Source organism: Triticum dicoccoides, chromosome 5A (genome assembly GCF_002162155.2).
Source record: "Triticum dicoccoides isolate Atlit2015 ecotype Zavitan chromosome 5A, WEW_v2.0, whole genome shotgun sequence".
Classification (NCBI taxonomy): Eukaryota; Viridiplantae; Streptophyta; class Magnoliopsida; order Poales; family Poaceae; genus Triticum; species Triticum dicoccoides.
In genome coordinates, this window is record NC_041388.1 from 177,436,390 (window position 1) to 177,455,102 (window position 18,713).

Genomic DNA, 18,713 nt, shown 5'->3' on the forward strand with positions numbered 1-18,713 from the left:
CTTGGAAGGGCTCAGACCTACCTTGTGACAAGGATGACAAAGCCTTGTTTGACCATGCAACCTTTGTAACTCTTGGAAACGGCAGAACAGCTTCCTTCTGGCAATCCCCATGGATCACCTCTCCAAGCCTTGCCACTCTGTTTCCAGGACTGTTCAAGCAATCACGGGGCAAAAACAGATGCGTTGCTGATGCGCTTGAAAATGACAAATGGGTGCTGGACATGAAGATACGACCCAACGAGAACCTGATTCACAGCTTCATCATCCTATGGAGAGCACTGCGGGCCGAAGCAATATCGCTGCAACCACAAGTGGATGATAAAATCTCCTGGCATCTTCACAGCGCGGGCGTGTACAGTGCAAAATCTGCTTACAAAGAGCAATTCAGCAGCTTACAGAAGACAGACGACAAACACCTGATATGGAAAACATGGGCACCTGGAAACTTAAAAGTTTTCTTCTGGCTCTTGCTCAAAAACCGTCTTTGGTGCAACGATCGACTCCAACACAGAGAATGGGAGAATGGTTACTTCTGCGCTCTTTGCACAAGAAATCTTGAGACGTCAGTACATCTCTTTTGAGAGTGCCCGGTCAGTAAGGAAATATGGCAAAGGATCTCGGCCTGGAATGAATGTGACAGGCTACGGCGCCTTGCCGCCCCCTCAGATCACAGCACCTCCTCCATTTGCATCATGCGTAGCCTCATTCAACAATCAAGACCAAGACTCAGAGAAAAGCTCAAGACAATGATCTTCCTTGTCACATGGCACATCTGGAGGGAGAGAAACAACAGAATTTTCAGACACGAGCCAAGCCAAATCTGCTCTGTGATCACAGCGATAAGAAGAGATGTAGAGAGTTGGAAACTAGCAGGGGCCAAATGCCTGGCAACGCCATTAGGAGATCCAGGCTAGACAGCAGGATATCCCTCCTCAGCCCTGGTGTTCAGGGTCTTCGAAACCAACCTCTTGTAACCACCCATGATCACTTGATCATGAACATGTTTCCCGCTCTCTACCTGCTTAATATATGAATGCCGGTGGCTCACCGGTTCTTTCAAAAAAAAAACCAACAATGTTACGATACCTAATTATGCTTGACCATCGACTGTGACCAGTCTGAGGTAAAACTAACATAGGCATTTCGCAAACATAATGCTATTACTAGACAAAAATAATGCTTGTCTATCCAGTTTGCTACAAGGGTTTCATGGACCCGCACATGTAAAACTAAGATTCAGCAAGGCAGAACAAGTTAGAAACAGATAAACAAAGGGAACCAAAAGAATTAACATAATATTGAAGCTCAATTATACAGGCTACACTGATGGTCAAAATAGATTGGGATGACCCTGCAGCATTTCATAGCGTTCCACCGCTTGACAATCATCAACCTTCAAGTGAATTTTATTCAGACATTATACTGTTAAGCATCGAAGCAATTTTTGCTGTCTTGTAGTCATCCCGGAGTTGAATGAACCTGTAATTCAGATCCCAACTTTAGCCGCAAGTTTATCAAACAGTGGTATAAAAGAGACGTCTCACTATATATGCAGGGAGTCAGGTCCCTACCGTAAAGCATCCTTCCGGATGCTGGGGGTTCCTTCAAACAAGGAAGCTAGACTTTCCGGAGCAACAATAAAGACATTAGCCATGCTGCAAACACATAATGCAAAGAAACGTCAAGGACAAAATTCAGACAAAACATCAGGGGGGAAAAGAACTATAGAAACACACACTTACATTCCAAGCAGTTCAAACTTCTCGTCTATGGAAGGGGCATTGAAGCTACGGACAAACTCACCATACTCAGTAATGTCACGTTTCAACCGTAGCCCACCACTGCAAAAACAAACATTGCTCTGTACAATCAGCTCAGCCAAGAAAGACAACCTTTTAGACACCAACCTGGGCTGACCGGGCAATTGGCCAATAGTCCATATGCAGTGAATAACAATATGTTAGACCATATATAAGGATGTTATAAGGCATGGCTATCTCGGACTATAGGGTGCCAACTTTATCCATACAAATATAGGTAATTGACTAGTGATTTAGCATGAATTTGTTCAAGCTAATATTACCTGGCATAAGTTTACATACTCAGCTGTATAACTTCTAATATCCTTTGCAGAGTAAATTTTGTATTTGATGGCAAAATCACCCTAAAACGGATACTACAGATCTTAATTGATGGGATCTAGCAATACAGACAAGTATGGTTATGCCACCCACACATCGTCCACCTTGACTTTATTAAATTTGGAGGGGTGGGGAGGCATAAATTCTCCTAATGTGTAGTTTGACCCAAGTTTTGACATCGCATAGTGTTATGTTTTTTTTTCTTTTTGCGAGGATGGTGCTGCGAAATTTGTTGTTGTTGTTCCTGATAGGGCACAAGCCTTCCTGATGTTACAAAATGCAGTACTAAACATAAGAGTCATATGAATAAAAAGATCAAAAGGTAAAGATAATTCATATGATGATAGAAGAGTACCTCGGACTAAATGTGAACTTCTGCCAATGATTAAGCAGACCCTTGTGCAAGCGGTTTCCCTAAGGCACAGCTCAGTTATTTATGGTACATATTTACCATGCCAATATAACATTGAGTAAAGAATCACAAACAGATGAACATTATCAATATTGGAGCACTGTTACATGTGTTTACTTGGTATATTAGATCACAGTATAGTGCTTGCACGAGATGTCTCAGGCACTTCCATGTGTTTGCTTGTAATAAAAATTTAAAACACCCAGTTGCTATCATAAATTTTGATATGATGACTAGTGCAGAAATTGCAGAGTGAAACATGTTATGTCAACATGAAGATGCCCTTTGCCCGAGTTTTGATTCAATACATACAACAGATTCAAAGACACATCTAGCATAGTTATGCTAGGGAGTACTGAATATGCACATGGTTTTCAAGGCGTCGCTTCAGTGTTAAGGCGTACTAGGACCTAAGATGATAAAGTCTTGCCCTCAACTTAGCAGTATATCATATGGCGGCAGCGTAAGTAACTACCGCCACACATTCACCGCCGCATTATTGATGTGGCTGCTCCTGGAGCAGAGGTGACACAATAGGAGAAGAGGAAGTCGAGATCCTGCTGCTGCCGCCAGCCATCAAGGTCCTCCCATGGTGACCTCGAGCTTACCGCTGCCAGATCTCAAATCAATCTGAGCCCCCATGAATCGCTCTCAAATCTGAGCCTCCGGGTCGTTTTGTTGCCTTGTGCTGTGTGGTGTGTTTAGTGTTGTGTTTCTTCTCTGCACTGTTTTTTTTTTTTTGAGAAAACGCAAAAGCCTTGCATTTTGATTCATTGATAGAAGAAGAGTTTGTACAAGCTCACAGACGAGCACCCAATGCCACTAAATGCCAGCCATATCAGCAGCCGGGACCAATGCAGCTAGGCCGCTCGCGCCCGCAGTCGCCCAATGCTCTGGCTTCCGTCCTAATCGTGTCAAGGAGGCTGGATAGGCTGAGTTGTGCGCTATCAAAGGTGATCGCATTGCGGTGCTTCCAGATGCACCAAGCAACCAGCATGATGGTTGAGGACATGCCCTTTCGGACCAAGGTCTGGACCGAGAGGCAAGCAGCCTGCCACCAGTCCAAGGAGACATCCCCTGCCTCGGGAGGCCGAGCCGTCAATCAGATCCAGGAAAGCACCTCATGCGCGAGAAGGAGCAGCCTGTGAGGAGATGAGCCATCGTCTCCATAGTCTGATCACAGAAGATGTAACAGGGTGCGCGCTGCAGACCACGGCGCGCCAAGCGCTCAAAGGTCCAGCACCGTGCACTGCTTTTTTTGTGTGCACTTGGTGGTGCTCCTTATTTTCTGTTTGGTGCATGATATTTCATGCTTTGTCCTGCTCTTTTGCTGTTTGGGATTCGCTCCGCTTGCACTCACTGGTTCTTCCCTCATGATTCATCATTAAATTGCCCCTCACCCTGCTAACTGCTCTGCTCCTAGGATTCTAAGGGCATGTTTGAATTGTGCCCAAAAGATACCTTAGCAATATTTTGGTCCAAAAACTTGGGTATTTGTTTTGAGCATAGCTGATTTTTTGGCAAGCCAATACTATTTTGTCCACACTAGTTCAATTTTCTTGCCAATGTTGGCAGATAATGGGCTAGCAAACTTTCACCAAAATTTTGGCAAGGCAAGGTTGGGCTAAAAGCCAAACACACCCTAAGGCATCACACCATTTCGCATTCCCACCTTAAAAACCATGTGCATGCATCACGATGCAATATGCAAAAACATGTCCTATCCAGTTCCTCGAAAAAAAAACATGTCCTATCCTTATTTCTTGAATCCATAGTATATTAGTTCTGCATGACCTTGTGAATTTGCATATTCGTACACAAAAGAAAACCAATCGCTTGAGAGTGAAGAATTATCATTTAGTGACATACCAATTCAGTCAAAAAGGACTGTTTGTTTAGACCTTCCAGGGCGCTGAATGCAACCTCGAGAACACGAGAAAGGTAGGCTACAATTCTGGCATAAACCAACAACGATAGATTAGTTAATTTAGTTATCTTGGACCATGCGAAGCACAAATATACAAATGAGCACCTTATGCAAGCATTTGTTGGCCGATGATCTGGTGCAGCTCCATCATCTGGTGACCGATAATCTGTTGCTTTCTGTTCTGAAGATAACAATCTTTCAACCTGGGAAGCAAAGCAAAAGGCATTATGCTTATGAACTAAAAATTACTGAAAAATACCCTGTGACACCAGTCAATTATGTAAATCATTCAATTATCGAGGCAATTGGGGATTATATTCATCAATTCACCGTATCAACTCATAGCTTCCAACATGAATACAGTTTGACAGATTATGTTATTGGTGCAAGTACTGTAGCATACATGCTGCAGCACAGTCGGCCCTACTCTTGGCAAACCAAATCGACAAAAAGTGATATTCTTTAGAAGAAAGTTAAACATAAAAGATTAAGGTAGCATTGGACATCAATCCCTTAAAGATAATGTAATTATTTCATTATAGTGCAATCACTTAAAGAAGAAATAAAGTACTCCCTCCGTTCCGAAATACTTGTCGTGGTTCATTTCGGAACAGAGGGAGTACTTGTTTTCGTTCTGCATATGCCAGCTAGGTCTAATTTCATCATAAATCAAGAAATAAACGAAGTTTTCAAGAGCTCACTCATTTACATGTAGCCCTCTTAGCTTTGGTTGGAGGCATAGATGACCAATCTAGGGTGAGCGCTCAAATCTCGCACCTCTAAGCCATGCCCGAGTTAATAAAAATACGGTACACGATCAATTCGAAAAACATTATTAACTGTACCATGAGCATTAGTTTCCTTTCGTTCGTTATTTGCCCATGGTATTGATAATTATTGTCAAGTGTAACTGTTAGCTGTGTAGTTTCTCCTTTCTAGGGTTCTATTTTCGTATGTACTGAAGTGTATATTTTCAGGGCTAGGGTTACAGCACTGCCCAGCCTCCATCGGCCCACCAAAGCTGTGCCACTGTAGCCTCTTAACTCACCCTTCTCTCCACTGATCGCTCCCTGGACCCTCCAATCGTCGCCTCGTGGCTCCACATCAAGCCGCCAGTGCACCCAAGGGAAATCTCGTCCCCACCTGCTGCACCCTGCCGAGTGTGCGGCCCTTGCTTCTACAATGCAGCAGATATGCTGCCCGGCAGCCACTGTGCTTGACATCCCGGCCGCCATCCATCGTCCTCGAGCTGGCTGCTTCCCTGACAGCAGCACGTCCTGCAGATCCCAAATCAGCAGCACCAAGTGCTGCCCCCCCAGCCTTCTTGGCTCCATGGTGCCTCCCGTACAGGCATGATTACAATTCCGCGACCACTGGCCATCTTCAATGGCAATAACTTCCCAGAGTATGGGCTGCAAATGCAAGTTCACATGGCTGGCCAGCGGCTTCGGCCTTTCTTATGGTCGACCGCCCCTGTCCGCCTTGACCCACTTTGCCACCAGCTGAGCATGTCATCCAGCCGGATGTCGATGATGCCGCTCGGGAGAACATCCTTGTCTTTCAGCGTTGGAGACCTAGACGAACCTGGCTGCTTGATAATGCTCAGACTAAGGCCACTGTTGTTACTAGCATGATGATGTTCTTTCGATGGACATTGTGTCCCTTGCTACTTACTAGCTGATGTGGGCTTGTCTTCAGCAACAGTGTGAGCCTCACAACAAGGCAATGTTCCGTTGCATTCTCAGGGAGATTCAGTCGCTGCAGCAGATGTATGCTACCATGGGTGACTTCTTTCGCCTGATGTCTACAGCATGACGTCAGCTTGACTCTCAGGGTGTTGATGTCTGTCACACTTGTCATCGCTGTAAGCTGCAGCGAGCTCAGACAGAGATGATCTGTCTCTACGACGCCTTCATCCTAAATTTGAAGAGAGGTCAGCAGACATTGACCATCGCTTTTGGAGGCTTTACCTGAGCTGGCACTCCTTACGGTCTCTTCTGTGGCTACTGTCGTAAACCAGGGCACACTTCTCGGAACTGCTACAATAATAAACGGGCTCAGGTAAACATGAAGAGAGGTCAGCAGAGCTCCACTGACTCTTCTCAGTCAGGCCCTCATATCTTCCCCACTGAGCAAGAGATGGTTGCGTTGGTTCGTTGTATGTTTGCCTCTGCACACAGGTCTTCCTCACACCACCACCACCTACAAGTATATCAGCGCCATGGGTTCCAGATTCTGGTGCTTCTTTTCACATAACAACGGACTCCACCTGTCCTCCTAGTTCTCCTGATACTCCTCTCCATGTTCAGGCAGCAGATGGCACCTCTCTTCATGTTTCCAGTGTGTCCCATTGTGTTCAGGATCGACGCACAGGCCTTCTGGTGGGACTGGTCCTAGGCGCCATGAACTTGATTAGTTGCGGATTTCTTCCAGATCCTTGGAAAACCAGTCAACCAGCCCCACCGCCTCTCCATCAGCTGTTTCATCCACCATTGGCAGACCTAGAGAGTGTGGAAGGTATGGAGGGTGGGTCATGGCCCACCCAGAATTTTCAGATAGAAAAATACTACCATATAATATTCTGGCTATTTTGGCCCACAAACCCCCACATGACCATGTCACTTTGCATCATCCCCATGAGTAAGAGTCTGGCTGCCACCCAGAATTTTCAGAAGAAAAAAAATACTACCATATAATAAGCTGGCTATTTTGGCCCTAAACCCCCACATGACCACGTCTCTTTACATCATCCCCATGAGTAAGAGTCTGGCGGCGAGAGAGCAAGACCTAAATCACTCGACAACGACTAGTGCAAGCCGCCACTCCCCTCCGCTCGCCGCTCGACCAGTATACGACATCGCTCCCCTCCCCTCATTACCGCTTGTTCAGTGCACGCGATGCACAACACCCGCCCGACGTGTGCAAGCCACCGCTCGCCTGCTCCCCTCCCCTCGCCGATTCTTAGTGTTGCCTACCTCATCGTCGCCAGAGAACTCATCCAGAGACTTAGTAATCGATGCAGCCGCCCACCCTGAGTCGCAGTTCTACTGCCCCAGTGAGGCAGTGACCGCCGACTGGTGCACTGCGCTGCCGCCACTACTGGCCCACTCACCACCGCCTGGCTATTTGCCACCGCCCGGCTGTAGGGTGGAGCTCGGCAGCTCGGCCTCTCAGCGCTCCGCCACCACCCACCAGAAACCAGTGGCACACGGTGCCACTAGCAGACTAGCATTTAGAAAATGGAAAGGAAGGGAAAGGGGTTAGCAAATACAAAGGGAGAGGTATATTTTCTGAATTTTAGTAGCATTTTAGAATAGCTTGTAATAATATGCAATGTAGTGATTTGAGTGTCAATTTAATGCCGTAAATGTGGCACTAGTTCTAATCCAAGTACTCGTGAAAGTGGCAACCTTTCGGCACAGACCGCTCATCAAGATCAAGTGAATTATGCAGCAGGAGAGAATGCAAATTTTATGCCAGATGAACAAGTGGAAGAACAGATTACAGATTCCATGAAGCTACGGTGGAAGAGACGGTTGCTCAAGGTATAAGGACATCTCCAAAGCGGACCCTCAAACCTCCCGTATGTCCGGACCGCAGTGTCCGGACCACTTTTGCCATCCAACCAAGTCCCTAAAGTGTCCGCAGACCAGTCCGAATGTCCAAAATCCGGTATACTGGAAGCCTTTGCGGTGGCATGGCATGACACTGATCAAGGTGAGCCCCCTGCCATTACTCCTCAGAACCATACACAAGCAAGTTCTCACACCAAACTACAATACATGCATGGGATCAATTTGAAATAATATCACCCATTGTTCATTAGTCTGTTGATTCAATAGTTTAATCAACTCATAAATAACAGTTCGCAAGTTTTCCTCATTATTTGTTCACAGTACCTTTTTGTTATTCCATAGTTGATTTACAGTACGTATAATTCCCATGGCACCATAAATTTGTTTGGACATGAAAAGGGAAAAGAGAAGGTGCAAACCTCACACATGACTGTATCAATGCATTGTAACAGTCCTTTATGAGCAGCAGCCTCCACAACAGATACTGCCGATCCCATATCTTCACAAGCAGATGGATGGGCACCATCGACAGGCAGCAGGAGACGTGATATAGTATTTGAGAAGTACTACACAGGAGAAGGATAAAATCAGCATGGTTCATCACCTAGCAATCTAGGTTGCATGTTTAGCCAAATTACCTGCTGAAGATAAGCTACACTACTGGCACAACGCTGCACAGCGATCATGAAGGATCTAAAGCTACTCTCACCAGCAGCAGCCGCCGCCTCTGCCTGCAAATAGTTTAAATCTAGCTAACTCCTTCATCCACAGATAATGTCCGTGACCAGATGTGCCTCGTGGCCAAAAACTAGAAGTAGATTAAAGAACAGAAAAGAAGGCATACAGCAGAAGCAGCAGCCGCGGCAACCCTTCTACTAACACTTGTCCCAATAACATATCTATCCCTCATAGCTGCAGCCTCGTTCAAACTCTCTCTAGCACCGTCAAGCCCAACAGTTAAATATTGGCTGACCTATATAACAAAACAACGTTGTCATTAGACTAGCATCATACTTTGAAGACTGCCATATGTTATTACTGGCCCATGGTTCTTTACTTACTTGATCAAGCAAACACGCAAATATGGATCTGACATTAGCTGCAACAGTAGTAGGCTGCAAAAGATTATAACTGTGAGAAAAGTAGAGTAGGTTCAAACAGAAAACAATACATTGGTCTCTTTATGTAATAAAAGAACACAGTTGAACAACTATGAAATTAACTTCCAGATTATAGGAGAAACATGGCCTTGCCAATAACAGGCCAAGGCCTTGTGGCTTAAAATAACATGTTTATTCTTTTGCTTTTATAGATTGTATTATTCTTGAAACTATTTTGGATATCAATTTTCAAAAGCTTAATGCAAACACAGAAATTATTTACCAAGGAACATATTAATAATTAGTACAAGGAAAATTAGTTTCACCTGAGAAAACAACAGTGTGCATCTCGATATTGCTTCCTCATTCCAACGAACAAATTCGGTCACTACAGTAACTGAGATCAGCTGCTGGGGTGAGGTATTCAAGGATGCTCCTTTTGCACGGCCAATTGACCCAGTTGATTCAGATTGTTGCTTGGCCTCGGCTCTTAATTCAGCCATCTGCCAAGTACATCAATGTGACCAACTACAATATTCGAAAATAATACAATCTATAAAAGCAAAATTATAACCTTTGATTGATATAGCTGTCTGAGTGATGCATGCTCGAATTCCGTGTACTCGTCTTTGTGGGAAACATATATAGACTCAGTGAGACCTACAAGAAATATGGACATAATCATGATGGTACTACACATATCTGCAAGTGCGCTTCAGATGTAAGAGAATGGTTCTGACTACAGAGAACCTTCAATTAAAGTATGCGGGTAGGAGGAGAAAAAAACTTCGGTCTCCCAGGCGGCTCACGGGCCAACACATAGGCACCGCTCCTCCTTCCCTCTCATTGTGACCGTCGCCACTGCTGGTGACGGCAGTAGGGCTTCTCCTGCGCTCTCCCATGAGTCCTCTCCTCGTCCTCACACTGCCCCTGCTCCCCATGATGGTTGTCGCAGGCGCGGTTGGTGTGGCGTGGCGCTGGTGGCAGGGTGGCTCCTCTCCTCGTCCTCACACTGCCCCTGCTCCCCGGGATGGTTGTCGCAGGCGCAGTTGGTGTGGCGTGGCGGTGGTGGCAGGGTGGCTCCTCGCCACCTTCAGTGGCAAGCTGTGCATGCATGGAGTGGTGTTGTCCTTCCTTGCTGCGGGCAGCCACCGAGCTGCGGCAGCTCCTGCCCTTCCAGGCGGAAAGCCGCCGGTGGATCCAAGCTCATGAGTAGCACCTGGGCCACGCCAATGGCATGCCGCAGATTCAGCGTTCCACCACTAAACTGGCCGCGAGCAAACTTCTTCGGGAGTTACTCGCGGAAGGCCTGTGCACAGGGCCACAGCTTCAAAAGCGTAAGCAGTTCCTCCGGGCACACTCTGGACACATGAGTGGTGTCCTCTGTCAGCATGCGGTGGCCGGTGGCGGTGGGTCAGCAAGGTTTGCCCGCCTCCATGGCTGCAGGCGATCCTGGCGGTCCGCTGCTGTGTCTTGACGTGGTTGTTGCAAATTTGACACCAGCCAGGGAATCGGCAAGGCAAGCTTGCTGCTGCGCCCATGGGGACCACCATTTGGAGGCTCACTGAATATTGTGGATACCATCGTCGGCTCATGGCTTTGGCGCACATACATTCCAGGGCGCCAGCGCCATGTTGAAACTGCAACCTAGGGTGACATGGTTGACGCCTTGCCATGGTTGACGCCTTGACATGTGTTTAGGCGGGCGGCATGGCTCAGGAGTCTAGGTGGCCAATGCCTAAACACATCGACAGTGTAAAGGCATGGTGTGGATGGGTGGAGTTAAGGCCGGTGATTGTGTTGGTTGCATCCTTTGTTATACTCGTCTATAACCATGAGTCGTTGTCTTGGGTGTTTGGTTGTGATTGCATATGAAGGGTTTTCTCTCTTGAGAAAACACAAAACTTATCTCTGGATGCATTGATAGAAAGAACAGTTTGCTAACCTAAGAAATTAGCATGTTTTAACTTGGTATATTTACTTAGGGCGCCACAACAGACCATGCCAAAAGACAAGTTCATTCAGGAATATAGTAGATATTAATGATACTGCATGCAGAAATTAATTAAACCAAATATCCAAGCGATACTAAAGGTATGTACTATCCAACATATTTACCATTATTCAGGCCAAGATTTTGCGAACAGTCTACTGCTAGCATTTTTGTTGTCAGAAATTTCACCAAAACCTTGGGCTTTCTGGATAGAAACCATTTCTCCGAAATTATAACTCCAAGTCTCCGACTATGTGGTCTCAACATAGCCGGTCCCAAACCCAGGTAAAGGAGGGTTGTGATAAGCTTGGCGAGCTAACGTCAAAACTCAGCCATTCTTATGGAGATGAAACCCAGAAGTACATCATTGGGGCGTAATCCTCTTAGCAACGTGCCATATCGGAACCCGAGTGTGGTGTTAAATGGGCAAGGACCGGCCATCACCCCCTTGGTGACACGCCCGTATCTCAATCTGGATACAGTGATATGTGGTCAAGGATCAGGTCGCCGCATCCTTAGTGGTGCGCTACATTGACGCCCGAGTGTAGTAAAAAATGAGCTAGGCTCTTCGCATTTGACTCGACGAGTGTGAAGGTTAAGGAAGCTAATTGAGCCTAGTAGGATCTGCATTGGTAGCTGGACGTAGGGTCCTCGGCGGGTAAGTTATGGGAGTTGGTGGATGCAGCGGTGAGGAGAGGCGTTGATATCCTATGCGTTGAAGAAGCCAAATGGAAGGGACAGACGGCGAAGGAGGTAGAGGACACCGGCTTCAAGTTGCGGTATACAGGGACAACTACAAACAGAAATGAAGTAAGCACCTTGATCAACAAGAGCCTCAAGTATGGAGTGGTAGACGTCAAGAGGCAAGAGGGCGGATTATCCAAGCTGGTCGTTGGGGACTTGGTTCTCAATGTTATCAGCGTGTATGCCCCGCAAGGAGTCAGGACCTCTACCCATGATTAAACACGAAGGAAAATGAAAGGGACATCTATAAGATGGCCAAGATCCGAGAGAGGAAGACGAGGGATGTCAACCAAGTCAAGTGCATCAAAGACGGAGTAGATCGGCTTCTGGTTAAGGAGGAGATCAAGAATAGATGGCGATAGTAATTTGACAAGTTATTCAATGGAGAGAATGAGAGCTCTACCATTGAGCTGGACAACTCAACTCCTTTGATGATACGAACACATGTTTTGCACGACAAATCCAGGAGCCCGAGGTCAGTGAGGCTCTAAATAGCATGAAAGGAGGCAAGGCAATGGGCCCTGATTGTATCCCCATTGAGGTGTGGAGAGGCCTTGGAGACACGGCGATGGCATGGCTAATTAAGCTTTTTCAACCTCATTTTTCGGTCAAACAAGATGCCCGAAGATGGAGGCGGACTATATTAGTACCAATCCTCAAGGACACGGGGGGTGTTCGAAGTTGTATTAATTACCGGGCCTGCGCCAGGGCGACCCCGTCTCACCTCAGCTGTTCGTCCTCGCCGTGGACATTCTTGGGCGACTCTTCAAGCGTGCTGCGGACATGGGAGTCTTGCGCAGACTGCATCCCACAAGATCCATCCCGCCAATCTCGCTGTATGCGGACGACGTCGTCCTGTTCTGCCATCCCCACTCCGACGACATGGAAGCGGTCAAGGCCATCCTGCACCTGTTCGGCCAGGCCTCTGGACTGCATGTTAACTACGCCAAGAGCGCTGCCACACTCATTTGCTGTGAGGCCGACGAGGCTGCTCCCGCCGTCCAGCTCCTGGGTTGCCCGATCGTCGAGTTCCCCCTCACCTACCTGGGCATCCCCCTCACCATCCGACGACCTACTGCCGCGCAGCTGCTACCTGTTATGACCGGCTTGGTCTATTCTAGGAAAAGGCCCAACGGGCATTAGTATTAGGGGCTTGGCCCACAAGTTATCTTAGGCAAGTTATCTTAGGAAAGTTATCTTAGGCTAAAGTTATAAATACTCATGTAAGACATCGTTTTGAGGCAAGCAATAAAGACTATTATTATCTTTTGTTGCCCGGCTCCTAGAGGAGCCGGAAACCCTAGCCGCTGCAGCCAAGCCGCCGCCGCCTTCAACCCAAGCCGTGACGGCGCCCTGCCGCCGGCGCGCCCGTTCCTCGCCGCGTCCACTCCCTCCTTGCCCCTACAACCTACGCGGTAGAGCCGGTAGGAACCCTAGTCCTACCAATTTGGTATCCAGAGACACCAGGCCGATCATGTCACAATCTCCATCACCGCCGCCGCTACCATCCACCTCCGTCCCACTTCCACCGCGATGGCGGAGATCGCATCTGGCACCACCGCCACCACACCGACAGCGCCCATCACCATCATGGCGGACCCGCCTCCGCTCCTCTCGCCCGAGGAGGTGTCGGGCACCCTGCGGGAGCTTGTCCAGGCGGTCAGGGGTATTACCCTCTACCTCGCCGGGAACCAGCCCCCGCCACCGAGCGCCAGCCGCCTACGGGCCGCCGTCGCTACAGTGGCCCGCCCCGGCCTTCCAGGCGCCCTACGGAGGGGCGTCCCAACCGCCGCTGCTGCTGCCGCACTACTCGGCTGCGGGACAGCTGTGGCCAGCATGGTCGGCCTCCACCGCGCCGCTGGGGGGCCCGACCCAGCAGCTTCTTCCGGCGCCACCGCCGGCCCCCACGCCGCAGGCGCCGGTGCAGCAACTCCACCAGGCGCCGTCGCCATCGACAGTACCACCACCCGCGCCTAGGGCTACGGGTCGGCCCCTGCACCAGGTGCAGTTTCCACCGTCACCATCGCCGATCCCCGCTTGGGCGACCGGCTCGTCTCCGGGCCCGGTCTACTCCACGGCGCCGGAACACCCGACGCCCTCCCTGCGGTTTGATCAACCCTCCAGCTCGGCGAGCCACGCCTCGGCGCTTCCCGACCCAGCATACGCGCCGGCGGCGACTGCGGCCGCCCCCGGGCACGGCGGGCCGACACCCCCTCGCTTCGCCAAACTGGACTTCGCCACCTACGAGGGCACGGATGACCCCCTCAACTGGCTCAACCAGTGCGAGCAGTTCTTTCGAGGGCAGCGGACGCTCGCTTCGGATCGTACCTGCCTCGCGTCCTATCATCTCCGAGGCGCAGCGCAGACCTGGTACTACGCCCTTGAGCAGGACGAGGGCGGCATGCCACCTTGGGAGCGCTTCCGGGAGCTCTGTCTCCTCCGTTTTGGGCCTCCTATCCGCGGGAGCCGACTGGCGGCCCTCGGTCGTTTACCGTTCACATCTACGGTGCAGGACTACGCCGACCGCTTCCAGGCCCTAGCGTGCCACGCGCCGGGCGTCTCCGCGACCCAGCGCGCCGAGCTCTTTGTGGGTGGTCTGCCGGACCATATCCGCGTGGACGTCGAGCTCCGGGATCCCCCCGACCTCCAGACGGCCATGTACTACGCCCGGGCCTTCGAGCAACGGGCCCAGGCACTGCAGCAGCCACTCGGACGGAGTGGTCGCCAGCCCAGTCGGCCAGCGTCGACTTCCTCAGCCTCGGGTCAGCCTCTTCCAGCCGCGACGGCCACACCCCCGGCCGCCACACGGCCCTTCCGTCGGTTGTCACCGGCCGAGAAGCAGGAGCGTCACCGTCAGGGTCTCTGCTTCAACTGCGATGAGCCCTACACGCCGACCCATGTCTGCCCCCGCCTCTTTTATTTAGAGACGGTCGACTACATCGAGGAGGACGACTCACCCGACCCGTTACATCCGCCTGCGGTGACCGAGGACGCGGCCGCGGATTCCGCAGCGACAGCGTGCGTCGTCTCCCTTCACGCCCTGGCCGGCATCCGGGGCGAGCGGACCATGCTGCTGCCCGTGACGATCCATGGCGAGCGACTGGTGGCCCTGCTGGATACGGGCTCCACACACAACTTTCTGCCCGAGTCGACCATGCGTCGGCTAGCCCTCCCGACGACGGGCGGGGAGCGCCTGCGGATCACAGTGGCGAACGGTGATCGCCTCCGGTGCCATGGGCTCGCCCGCGACATTCCCATCTCCATCGGCGGCGAACACTTTTCCATCACCTGTGCAGGGATCGATCTGGGCTGCTTCGACTTCATCGTCGGGGTGGACTTTCTCCGGACCCTCGGCCCCATCCTATGGGATTTCGATGCGCTCACGATGACATTCTGGCGGCAGGGCCGCCGCATCCGGTGGGAGGGCCTTGGGGGCGCCGCGCCGGCCGTGCCACACCTCCAGCTGGCTGCCGCGTCCTCGGAGGCCGAGCACCCCCTGTTGGATTCTCTTCTGCAGCAGCACAGCGACCTCTTCGACGATCCTCGGGGTCTTCCGCCTGCCTGGGTGTACGACCATCGTATTCACCTCATACCAGGCTCCACTCCGGTGGCAGTGCGACCCTACCGCTACCCCCAGCTGCAGAAGGATGAGTTGGAGCGCCAGTGTGCCCTGATGCTCGCCGCAGGCATCATCCGGATCTCCATGTCGCCCTTCACGGCGCCGGTGCTTCTCGCCCGTAAGTCAGACGACACATGGCGTTTCTGCATCGACTACCGCGCCCTCAACGCACTCACACTCAAGGACAAGTTCCCTATACCGGTGGTCGACGAGCTCTTGGATGAGCTCCATGGGGCATGCTTCTTCACCAAGCTCGATCTCCGGTCGGGCTATCATCAGGTGCGCATGCATCCGGACGACATCGCCAAGACGGCGTTTCGCACCCACCATGGCCACTTCGAGTTCTTGGTGATGCCTTTCGGCCTCGCCAACGCCCCGGCGACGTTCCAGGCCCTGATGAACGACGTCCTTCGACCCTACTTACGGCGGTTTGTGCTTGTTTTCTTTGATGACATTCTTATCTGCAGCGCCACCTGGGCCGAACATCTCCAGCACGTCGCCATCGTCTTCAACGAGCTTCGGGCGCACCACCTCCACCTTAAGCGCTCGAAGTGCTCGTTCGGGACGCCTACCGTCGCCTACCTCGGCCATGTCATCTCGGCCGACGGGGTGGCTATGGACGCCGATAAGGTGGCGGCCGTCTCCGCCTGGCCGACGCCCCACTCGCCGCGGGCTCTCCGCGGGTTCCTCGGACTCGCCGGCTACTACCGGAAGTTTATCCGGGAGTTCGGACTCATCGCGGCGCCCCTCACGCGGTTGCTTCGCCGCGACGCCTTCGCTTGGGACGACGAGGCGACGACGGCGTTCGAGGCCCTCAAGGGGGCCCTCACGACGGGCCCCGTCCTCCAGATGCCCGACTTTGACCGCCCGTTCGTGGTGGACTGTGACGCCTCGGGCGCCGGGTTCGGCGTCGTACTTCATCAGGGCGATGGGCCCCTTGCTTTCTTCAGCCGGCCTTTCGCTCCGCGCCATCTTAAGTTGGCAGCTTACGAGCGGGAGCTCATTGGCCTCGTCCAGGCCGTGCGTCATTGGCGGCCATACTTGTGGGGGCGGACCTTCCACATTCGCACGGACCACTACAGCCTGAAGTTCTTGCTGGATCAACGGCTGTCGACCGTTCCACAGCACCAGTAGATCAGCAAGCTCTTCGGCTTCGACTTCTCCGTCGAATATCGGCCGGGCCGTCTTAACACCATGGCCGACGCACTGTCCCGTCGCGATTCCGACCTCGCGCCAACCGCCGACGCGTCCGCCGGGACGGCCCTGTGCATCCGCTCCGGGCCATCGTTCGGTCTATTCGCCGACATTCGCCGCGCCACTGCGACGGCAGATGACGTTGCACTTCTTCAGCAGCAGCTCGCGGCCGGCGACTTGGAGGAGCCCTGGCGCTTCGCTGACGGACTGCTCCTCCATGGGCGCCGGATCTTTGTCCCGGCGCATGATGACCTCCGTCACCAGGTATTGCAGCTCGCCCACTCGGCGGGCCATGAGGGTGTGCAGAAAACCCTCCATCGTCTTCGCGCCGACTTCTACATCTCTGGCGATCGTGCCCTAGTCCGCGACTGGGTTCGGTCTTGTCAGACTTGCCAGCGCAACAAGACAGAGACCCTGAGGCCGCGGGGCTCCTTCAGCCCTTGGAGGTGCCATCTCAGGTTTGGGCGGATATCTCCTTGGACTTCATCGAGGGCCTTCCCAAGGTGGGGGGCAAGTCGGTCATCCTCACAGTGATCGATCGCTTCTCTAAGTACGCCCACTTCATCGCGCTTGGCCATCCATACACGGCGGCATCCGTGGCCCGGGCCTTCTTCGACGGCATAGTCCGTCTACACAGGTTCCCGACATCGATCGTCAGTGATCGGGACCCAGTCTTCACGGGCCATGTCTGGCGCGACCTCTTCAGGATGGCGGGTGTCCAGCTCCGCCTGAGTACAGCGTTCCATCCTCAGACGGACGGTCAGTCTGAGGTGGTTAACAAAGTCATTGCCATGTATTTGCATTGTGTGACAGGTGATCGGCCTCGCGCTTGGGTGGACTGGCTCTCTTGGGTGGAGTACTGCTACAACACTTCTTATCACTCCGCCCTGCGCGCGACGCCATTTGAGGTGGTCTATGGTCGACCACCCCCGCCTATACTTCCGGTCGACCCGGAGACGGCTCGAACGGCGGTTGCGGGTGACCTTATCCGCTCCCGTGATGAGATGCTGGCTGAGGTCCGTCAGCGTCTCCTTCAGGCCCAGCAGACGGCCAAGCACTACTACGACGATCATCATCGCGAGGCGGAGTTCGCAGTGGGTGACTGGGTGTGGCTGCGTCTTCTCCACCGCTCTACGCAGTCACTGGACCCGCGCGCGAAGCGCAAGCTTGGCCCTCGCTACGCCGGGCCCTTCCCTGTCGTGGAGCGCATTGGGAAGGTGGCCTATCGTCTTCAGCTTCCAGCCCGCGCCCGCATCCACGACGTGTTCCATGTGGGGCTGCTCAAGCCTTTCCGTGGCGAGCCACCGGCGGCTCCTCCGGCGCTTCCTCCAACCGCCGATGGTCGCATTCTTCCAGAGCCAGCAAAGGTGTTGCAGGCCCAGCTCCGTCGTGGCGTCTGGTTCGTCCTAATTCAGTGGGCGGGCCTTTCGGAGGAGGAGGCTACTTGGGAGCAGCGTGAGGATTTCCGTCAACACTATGCAGACTTTCAGCTCGAGGACGAGCTATTTGCGCAGGCGGGGAGAGATGTTATGACCGGCTTGGTCTATTCTAGGAAAAGGCCCAACGGGCATTAGTATTAGGGGCTTGGCCCACAAGTTATCTTAGGCAAGTTATCTTAGGAAAGTTATCTTAGGCTAAAGTTATAAATACTCATGTAAGACATCGTTTTGAGGCAAGCAATAAAGACTATTATTATCTTTTGTTGCCCGGCTCCTAGAGGAGCCGGAAACCCTAGCCGCTGCAGCCAAGCCGCCGCCGCCTTCAACCCAAGCCGCGACGGCGCCCTGCCGCCGGCGCGCCCGTTCCTCGCCGCGTCCACTCCCTCCTTGCCCCTACAACCTATGCAGTAGAGTCGGTAGGAACCCTAGTCCTACCACTACCCCTCGTCGACAAGGTGGCCAGGAGCCTCCCCTCTTGGAAGGCGTGGCTGATGAACCGAGACGGCCGCCTCGCCCTGGCGAAATCGGTCCTGGGTGCGATTCCGCTCCACCAGCTGCTCGTGCTTGCG

General features: G+C 52.0%; 1 protein-coding gene across 1 annotated transcript in view; it reads right to left on the minus strand.

Moving 5' to 3' along the window:
* Window positions 1-1,124: 1,124 nt before the first annotated feature.
* Window positions 1,125-18,713, minus strand: part of LOC119300670 (exocyst complex component 5) — a 29,459-nt gene continuing 11,870 nt past the window's right edge. The window contains exons 13-24 of the mRNA XM_037577575.1: window positions 9,730-9,815; window positions 9,482-9,658; window positions 9,117-9,170; window positions 8,900-9,028; window positions 8,694-8,786; window positions 8,475-8,621; window positions 4,586-4,683; window positions 4,423-4,507; window positions 2,497-2,555; window positions 1,743-1,841; window positions 1,572-1,655; window positions 1,125-1,479 (exon numbers count right to left, since the gene is read on the minus strand). Coding sequence (XP_037433472.1) covers window positions 1,407-1,479; window positions 1,572-1,655; window positions 1,743-1,841; window positions 2,497-2,555; window positions 4,423-4,507; window positions 4,586-4,683; window positions 8,475-8,621; window positions 8,694-8,786; window positions 8,900-9,028; window positions 9,117-9,170; window positions 9,482-9,658; window positions 9,730-9,815 — 1,184 coding nt within the window. The 3' untranslated portion in view covers window positions 1,125-1,406. The remainder of the gene's footprint in view (window positions 1,480-1,571; window positions 1,656-1,742; window positions 1,842-2,496; window positions 2,556-4,422; window positions 4,508-4,585; window positions 4,684-8,474; window positions 8,622-8,693; window positions 8,787-8,899; window positions 9,029-9,116; window positions 9,171-9,481; window positions 9,659-9,729; window positions 9,816-18,713) is intronic.